We start from the raw sequence: 10,067 nt of genomic DNA on the forward strand, positions 1-10,067 counted from the left end.
GATAAATGATAAGATAAGATATCTCTCATCCACACGGCCAGCCATTTCGCTACACATAGTCCTCCATCTTTTAGTTAGGTGCTTCAAACTTTTACCAATCCTTTGTTTTAATCCAAACACGTCTTCAATACCAGGTCGCGAAGAATTGTTACTTATATATGCCCCCAGGAATGTAGTCTGCAAATGATTGAAGGATGTTATTGTATTCTTTGGTAAACCTTCGAACCATTTTAACGCCTCCCCTGTTAGGCTGGATGCAAAATACTTGCACAATACGGCATCATGATTTTCCCATTGTAGCATGCACCTCACATAGGCTTTAATGTGTTGAATTGCACAAGTTGTTCCATCAAAAATGTTGGTTAATGCAGGCAAATTGCATTTCGGGGGTATTCCTCCTAGTTGTACTTATCTTGTAAATGGAGTTTTCGCAGCTTCCTCTATAGCTTCATCTAACTGTCTTCTGCCTACTTCTCCTCTATTGTTCAGCATTCCTCTCATTTCTTCCAATTCTTTTAAGATTTGTCCATTTACGTCTGAGTTTTGATCCATTGGTCTCTTTAATTTCTCTTCCCTTCTTCTACGTTCATGTCTTTCTTCTCTTGCGAAATTATGCATTTCTTCTTCATCATCCTCATCTCGTCTTCTCCTGCAATTCTCTTCCTCATCTCTATCTTGAATTCGCATATGATGATGTCTCTCATTTTCCCCTCCACGATTTTGTTCATTTCTTATCAATTCCATTCGTTGTCTTTCAGCACTCCTCTGTACTCTATCATACTCTTCATTGAGATTACCGTTATTCCGGTTTTGTGTACGCCTTCTTTCTCGATTGTCTTGGTTATTTTGGCGAATCGCCTCCTGCAGCTCTTATTCTTCCATTTCCGCTCTCAATCTTTCACGTTCGCGAGTTAAACGTGCTTGTCCAGCATAATGTCTTTCACTTTCTTCTTCTATCGTTTGTTGATTTCTTTGAGCTTCTCTCTCATGTAAAATTCTCCTTCCTTCCTCTCGATTCCCTTCGCCATCCTGATTATTTCGTCCCTGACGTTGTTCATTCTCTTGATTTCTATCATTTTGCCTATCATCAAAAGTTTCATTTTGTGGAACGTAACGATCATCAGTCCTTTCTTTATCTTCGCAATGTATTTCATTAGGATTTGGTATTTCTTCTCGAATATTATTTCCAGCATTAACTGTGGGTGAATTTTACCTCATTTCTCTTCTAGTCGATCTTGAATATGATCTTGTAGTACTTCTCGATCTTCTACTCTGTAGTCTCATATTTTCCATCCTCAATTCGTGATTTTGCCTTGTTAGATTTGCACGTTCTTCTGCTTCAGCTCTTCTTTATTCATGTATTCTTCGTCTCAGCGTTTCTAACGCTCCAATTTCCTCATATCCATGAATTATTCCTTCATCTGCTTCTTGATTTCTCTCTACCTGTCTATGGTTCCTGGTTTGCTGCTCTTCTTCTACTTCTTCTGCTAAATTTGATCGCCAAGTGTGTACGCTCACTCTATCATAATCCATAGTTCTATTTTGTACCGGTGTTTGTTGAAATGGTTGTTGAATTTGATTTTCTCCATCATTTCTCCTTCTAGTAGATTCTCCCATTTCACTTCTCTCCCTTCCAGCAAGTCTTTTACTTCTTCTTCTAGCATTTGTCGGTTGTTCCTATATATTTCTCCTTCTAGCCATTTCTTAAATACTAATGAATTATAAGAGATTCCGTAAAATTCTTCACCAGTTATTCTAATTTCCCACAAATCAGAATATTAATCTTCAACTTTTTCTAGGGTGATCTTCAATCTTCGTCCCTGTTTCTAGCGCCATTATGTAGTTGCAGGAAATCCTACACTACACCCCTCATAAGATTTCATGAACATTCAACTCATTTTTGGATTAACAATCTTAATTTTATTGATGAATCTTTAAACAATCTTAAAAGAAAAGATAAAGGAATCAAAAATAACCTCTGCTCTAAATTTTCTCTCTCCTATTTACTTGTTTCTCACTCAAAAAAGATCTCTCTCCTTTTCTTTACAACTGAATGACTATTTATAGGGAAATACATAGTGGATGACAGCTAATCTGTGCTTTATTTTCGGATATGGTTTGCGACATTCTCGCAACCTTACAAATGTTAATCTCGCAAACTCCCTAATTTTCGCAGGACCATCACATTTTTCTCATGATTTAGCTGACGTCGTTTATTATGTCATTTCTGAAGTTGTTCTGCGACACTGTTGTGTTGTGTTGTTAATAATTTCGCTGAGGCATTATTGCTGCGAGATTCTGTTCCTACAATAAAATAGGAAAAGGTGTGCGGGATCAGGCAACCTAGCCGCCGACCATGCCCAAGCCGTGGTCGATCCCACACCTTACAATTCCTAGCTTTTTATAATTATTATTTCCCAATTTCATGAAACTCATCCGTTTCAACAAAACTCATGGATTCTCCATAATATCACAGTTTCATGAAAATAATAATATAAAATTAGGGAAAGTGTTGTGGGACCGGGCAACATAGCCGTCCGACCATGCCCTAGCCGTGGCCGGTCCCACACCTTGCAATCCCTAGTCTTTTTTAATTATTATTTTCCTCAATTCATGAATCTCCTCGGTTTGAGCAAAATCATGATTTCGTCATAATTTCTCAAATTTTGCTCGAATCATAAAAAACCAAAATCCAACATGGTCACACGACCGGCTAGCCTCTCACGAAAATTTTAAATGTTAAAATACTCTTATTTTAATATTTACAAAATGTTGATCAATTGAGCATACATGCTAATTCCAACAAAAATCAAGAATTTCAGTCAAGATGAAACTCTTCTGAAAATTCACAATGTTGCTCGAACGCACATCAGAAAATACCGAAACTCTCAGTACGGAAACACGGACACCATGGTAACACGTGCATGCCTTATTGACCGACCAGGGTCATCCCTAGGGCTTGCACAAAGCCGGTCCCACACGTATTCATAATTCTGACCTAATTTGCTCAATTGCTCATATTGGGCCCAAATTCCCTCCAACCAACCTGGGGATTGCTCAAACGACCAACAGTTGGTCCCGTGATCGCCAAGAACCGGTTTCATGCCCCCTTGGTCGGTCCCCATCTTCCATACCTAGGTTTTATCACCTAATGCTGAATCCAGCAATATTTCAATAAACGATGAAACCGGCATTTAATCACCATTCTTTCACCAATCCTCCAACTGAGGACTCTGGTGCATGCTCACTCGAGCACTGGGCACCACATGGATGCTCATCATCCCATGTGGTCGGTCCCTCTATCAGTTATAACCTATTTTCAGCGATTCATCAATTAACAGATAATTGATCTGAAATTAGGGTTTCGAATAAATGTTCCATGAATCATCATTCTGAGCAAGATTCAAACGTTACTGAATTTATGTTGATTCAACAACCATCTGAATTAATCATTTGGTAATCTACCAATATTTTAATATTTTATTGGTCACGTCACCAATAAATAATTCGTCGAATTGAGCAATACTTGCTCAGTTGCTCAAATATTGATCAAGCTATCAATATTTAGTAATTTATCAGTAATTCGTCGAATTGAGCAATACTTGCTCAGTTGCTCAAATATTGATCCAACTATCAATATTTAGTAATTTATCAGTAATTCGTCGAATTGAGCAATACTTGCTCAGTTGCTCAAATATTGATCCGGCTATCAATATTTTAGTAATTTATCAGTAATTTGTCGAAATGAGGAAGTTTCTCGTCAAATTATCAACATTCAGTATTTTGTCGAATTGAGCAATACTTGCTCAATTGCTCTTCAAATTATCAACAATCAGTATTTTGTCAGATTGAGCAATACTTGCTCAGTTGCCCGTCAAATTTTCAATATTTAGTAATTCGCCGAATTGAGCAATACTTGCTCAGTCGCTCAAATAATATTGGTCAGTAATTCATCACTAAATCTACAATATTGACATCATTTCAGAGAACTACATGTTCGATCCATGAATCGTTGATCATTCATCACTCATCCTCGATTCAACAAAACCTAGACCCACTGTCTAATCAGTCAACAACTGACTAATTAATGCACGTCTGCCATGCAGACTCCACGATTCGTGAGGCATCAATCACGTCAAATTGGGGGATATCAATTAGGGTTTTGGTCTGGCGGCCTACATCACGTGGATTCATCCACAACGAGAAATGTGAGTAAGTCGTGTCAACGGTTGAAGGAGTTAGCAAAGTAGTGGGTGAATGATCAACCAAGTCTCCGCACAATCTGGAACTGGTTTCACCACGATCTCCCACTTTCCCACTCTTTCACTCAAGAAACCCTCACACTTACAGGGATCAAGGTGTTCACGTTTCTGACAATATAAATAAGTCTCTGAATCCATGATTGAGGAAAACGAATGATCACTAGATACCAGCAATTGTCGAATTTCTCGAGTAACTACTCTCAAGAATTCATCAATCGATCAGAACTTATTCGAACTCATCAGTTCACCAAAAATTGCAGAAACCTTCAACACATCCACAATCCTTGATCATCATTGACCCCACACAATTCTCATCTTCCCTCCTATAGATCAACCCATCTCCCTCTTTGCGACTGAATTGACTCTGGAACGGCCATTGACTTGGTTTAGGCCGGAGTCCTACAGATTGATCTCTCGAATCTAAGCACTCCCTTTGCAGTGCATCTGTGTGAGGTTAAGCATTTTTCTCGGTTGAGGAGTCTCGACAACACGCTCGTCTCTTCACTTCCCCAAAAAACCAGCGACTCGTTTTTCCCCATCTACAGATTGACGACCACAGTGGGAGATTAATATCTCGGTTGCAATCTCACATTTTCACAAAATGATTGATCTTAGGTCAGGTTCAATTACAAAGCCTAAACCGAACAATGCTAGCACTAGCAACACCGGTGGTACTCCAGAAACTATTCCTGCTTCCAACATCGGCACTGGTAATACCACTCCTCCGCAAACCAACATTGGAGACAATTCTCTCTTCGGCCGGTCTCCCGAAGAAATCAGGGAGAATCCACCTACCATAGGTGATCTCATGAAGGTGCAAGAAACTCTTGCAAAGAATCAAATTGACATGGCCAATACTCAGAAAGAGTTGTGCAATTATCTCAAAACTCTCACTGACAAGATGTCAGAAAAGGCTCGGGAGAAGGGAAAAGTTAAATAAACGTCTTAAACTACTGACCCTGAAGTTGTTCCAGTCCACGTAGTTGACGATGATGAAGTCCACAAAACTGCAGAAAACCCGCCAGCAAAGGAGCCTGCCGATTTCATCACTCCTGAAGATCTGGAGCGTTTCATGGAGGATCGAGGAAAAGGCAAAACACCATCCGTCCATCGTCATCAACCTCCGTACCCTGCTGCCAAACAGAGAATCCCTCTCCCGAAAGGCTACACTTCTCCAACTTTCACACTATATAACGGAACCGGGAACGCTAGGGAATATATCTCTCTATTCCTGGAAGCGCTAGGCGAACATGAGCACAATCATGTTGTCCGTTTGAAAGAGTTTTCAAAATCTCTGACGGGCCGAGCATATACCTGGTACAACAGCATTGCACCTGGAAGCATCGCTAACTGGGGAGCAATGGTTAACGCCTTATATAGGAAATACTTCTTCGTCTCAGAGCATGTTACTCTTTCTGACTTAGGAAGAATGACTCATAAGAACGCCGAACACCCAAATGAATACGTGAAGAGGTTCAGAGTACAAGCTTTGGATTGTCACGATCCGAACGTCACCGAACAACAATTGGTGGACTTGTGCATCAATGGGATGATCCCTGTCTATAGAGCCTTGCTGGAAAATCTTCGGTTCCAAACTTTCTCAGAGCTTCATGAAGCAGCCGAACGATCATCAATACTGCACCTGCTTTACTGGAAAGAGCAAAGTTTGCAAGGTCGAGGAATCTCGAAGCATCCGACGCCTAGTCAACAATCAGTACAATCTCCAACCTTCCATGAACGTTGTTGTTGAATGGAGCAAAAGGAAAGCCAAGCCACCACAACACAAGCATGCTTTTCCAATCTCTCAGGTTCCTCCGGAAGCGCAAAGAGAGGATGTACAATCCTGAAATGCACAAACTTCAACCATGCATCAACAAATGGGGAAATGATCAGACAGACTCAAACTTCCCTCTTTTCACCGAAGAAGTGATCGAGTTACTGGAAGTCTGGATTCAAGATGGTGCAACCAAATTTCCATTCACCAGGGGAGAGTTGACCGAAGAAGAAATGGAGAATCACAGAACTTCAATCTTTCCAACAACCTTCTGACGAAGCAGCTCAGTCATTGATCGAGCACATCTGCTAATTGCTTTATCTGTCAAGAGCTCAAAGGAAAGACATGCTCATGGCTCTGAATCACATCGTGTCAGCAAATCCATTCCTGAAATACTTTCTGTTCCTATAGTCACAGACAAAGAGATGTACGACTGGGGACTACTTACAACAGTCAATCCCGAAGGAAATGAATTTGAGAGAACTTTTATCAATGTTGTCACTTAAACTCTATTCCACTTAAAATCCTCAGAGCGGCAGGCATCACTCGACAAGAAGCTACTCTTCATCCCATCATCATAACACTTGGAGAAATTTCGAACTTTGACGAGGTTGAAGCAAGAACATTCAAAAGATGCATGGACATTCATCAAGAGGTCCTGCATTCAGGAAAGTCTCATTCCTTCCATGCCTATGTCATTTTCTTTCCTCACATGCTATCCTAGATGGGGACTCAATTCTGCTAGCAACTCCGCAATACGCTATGAATGGTAGCTTCACCGCATTAGTATTTTACCAAGTGGTTGAATCTGACACTGCTCCGAATCGAGCATCTCACCGAGACATTCACTACTGAGAGATGATGGAAGCATGGAAAAGAACACTTTAGGCATTTCTCCACTTGTAGGAATGTCCACGAGTATCGGAAATCTCTGATGTTTGCACAAGTGTTGAATCCCACTATCGTAGCGGAATGCTGAATCAACAGAAGATATACGGGCGGAGACGATCAAGCCTAATACATTCGACGCTTCAGTGCTCAAGCATATAAGAAGCTTTCAAATTGTACTCCCAATCAAAGAGTACACCTTCGATAATAGCGCCTCTAGCTTCAGCACAATATCTCGGTGGTGACACACTGGTTCAACACCGATACGATCAAAGTGTAGCTGAATTATAATCAATAAGTCTTCACTATCTCATGAGAAGACTTCTGGAGCGGATGCAACATCATTCATCAATGGATGTCACAAACTCCTTCAACTCTGCTAAGTGAATGAGGGATTCACTGGGGACTTGATTTTATTGGAAATATCAATTCAATATGTTTTTTTTTTTGCTTAATCATGAATTTTATTACTAAAAATTTCAATTTACATAAACAGAAAGCCCAATTTTGGGCAATAAACAAAAATAAAGCTGAGCCCATTACATAAGCCCAACTACTCAATAGCTAAGAACAATTTATCCTGTAACTAAAAATACAGCTTTTTAAAACCTGAAATACAAACCATCTTCAGTTTCCAAGTTTCTTAAAAACTGAGGTTTATCCTCATAGTACATCACCTCTCCCCTACTGAGTAATACCCCTTTCTTTGCCATTGAGTCTGCAGAGAAACTCACCTCTCTATAAGAATGCCTGAATGATATTTTAGGAATATTCATCTTAATCTTGATCCATCTGTTTAGAACAATCCAAGGAATCTTGTTGCTCATGAATGCTAGTATAACCACTTTTGAATCCAAGCTAAAACACACTTCCTCCCATTGTTTTGTGATAGCCCACTCACCTGCAACAATCAATGCTATGACTTCTGCCAAATAATTTTTTGCAATCACTAATCCACCTGAAGCAGCTCCCATGTAATCTTCATCATGGTTTCTTGCAATAAATCTAATACCAGCTAGACCTGGATTCCCTTTGGATGCACCATCACAACAGATTAAAATTTGATGCTGAGCAGGGTATTTAAAGAAAACTTTTTTAGCACTGGTCACATGAACTGGAATGCCTGATATTTCAAAGAATATCAATATATGAAGATCATACATTGTACCCCATCTTCTGCCTTTCATTCTAAATTTGCCTTCTTTTGCTATTCCTGCAACTTGTCCACTGATGGAGTTGCATCTTCATGAAGAACTGAGTTTCTTGTGAACCAAAACTCAACCATGGCATTGAAAGCACAAATATACTGTACCTCTTTGACTGCAGGGCTTTTCTGTCTAGCAAAAGATAAGATTTTTTCAAAATTTATGGGAAATGGACAATAAAATACACCACACAGCCAATGCCATATTGCTTTACTGAAATTACAATGCCATAAAATATGGTCCATTGTATCCTGATCTTTACCACACAAATAACATTTAGATACTGTGGAGAAACCTTTATTCCTTACTGTTTCTTCAGTTGCACATGCACCCCTTAGTATTTTCCATAGATTTGTAGATGTATACGGGTGAATACAAGGTTGCCATACCTGTTTAGTCCATGATACCTTTTCATACTTTTTTCTGATCATTTGCACAACATTTGCAACAGAGAAATTCCCAACTTTATCTTTGGCCCATATTCTTCTATCTTTCCCCCCACCAGAACTGGTAATTCTGTAATATCAAAATAAATCCACATTTCTGCAGGTATGCACCATTCACCATTATGGATTAAGTCACTTACTTTCGTGTCATTATGTTGCAGGATATATGCATCATCAGTATGCAACTCTAGCAAAGTAGAATCTTTCACCCATTTATCTTTCCATACAGAAATGTTGGTTCCATCTCCAACAATCCACCTACAACCTTCTTGCATTTCAGTAATTATCCACTTAATTCCTGGACATACTGAGGATTGCTTATGATATTTTATCCATTCACCTTTGTTACCTTTATATTTTGCCCTCATAAACTTTGTCCATTCAACATCTTCATTTTCTATTTTCCATAAAATCTTCATTAACAGTGCTTTATTGATAACTTCAAGTCTTCTCAATCCCAATCCACCCTCTTCAATTGGTGCATTCACTTCATCCCATTTTACACTGACAAGTTTTTCACAGATGGATCTCCAGACCATAGAAAATTCCTTATAATCTTTTCACACTCCTTTATAACATTCTTAGGCCATTTATATACTGACATATTATAGATGGGCATGCTGCACAACACAAATTTAACCAAAGTTAATCTGGCAGAAAAAGCTAGTAATTTTACCATCCACCCTGCTAGCATCTTCTGCATCATTTCCATATCCCCCAAACTTGATTATTTTTAACTCTTCTTGGTTTTAAAATGGCACCTAAATACTTATCTGGGAATGAAGATAATTCCATTTGTAACATTTCAGCAATGCCTTGTTTTCTTGTATCAGTCACTCCATCAACAAAACACTTGCTTTTTGCTTTATTAACTTCTTGACCAGAAGATATCTGATATTTCCATAGCAATTTCATCAAGTTCTCCAAACTTCTTTTGTGCCCATTACAAAAAATGAAAATGTCATCAGCAAACATCAAATGTGTAGGTTGACATCCACCTCTATTCACCATTGGTTGAAGTTTACCCATTTGTACTAATTTGGTAATATTTCTGCTTAATACCTCTTCTGCTAGCACAAACATTATTGGTGACAATGGATCACCCTGTCTCAGTCCCCTCCCTACTTCAAAGAAACCACATGGTCCACCATTTATAAAAACAAAAATTCTAGTTGATTCAAAGATTTTTCTTAACCATTGAATACCCACTTCAGAGAATCCAAATCTTCTAAGTACCTCAAATAGAAACTCCCAACTCAAGGAGTTATAGGCTTGAGTAATATCAATTTTAAGTCCCACATTTCCACCTCTCCTCTTGGTATCTAATTAATTCACAAGCCCTGAAGCCAAAATAATTTTTTCATGGATGTTTCTCCCTTTGATAAATGCACCATGTTGCTCTGATATCATTCTACTCAATACTCTACTAATCCTTGTAGTAATGATTCTGGTAATGATTTTAAAATTGAAATTTGCTAAACCAATGGGCCTA

The 10,067-nt window shown here is 39.0% G+C and overlaps 1 protein-coding gene across 1 annotated transcript; it reads right to left on the reverse strand.

Annotated features, from left to right (window-relative positions):
- Positions 1–7,526: 7,526 nt before the first annotated feature.
- On the reverse strand, positions 7,527–8,111 carry LOC113312927. Its single transcript, XM_026561660.1, has one exon. The coding sequence runs from the start codon at positions 8,109–8,111 to the stop codon at positions 7,527–7,529; it is 585 nt and encodes a 194-aa protein (XP_026417445.1).
- Positions 8,112–10,067: the final 1,956 nt, after the last annotated feature.

This window comes from Papaver somniferum, chromosome 9 (assembly GCF_003573695.1).
Source record: "Papaver somniferum cultivar HN1 chromosome 9, ASM357369v1, whole genome shotgun sequence".
NCBI lineage: Eukaryota > Viridiplantae > Streptophyta > Magnoliopsida > Ranunculales > Papaveraceae > Papaver > Papaver somniferum.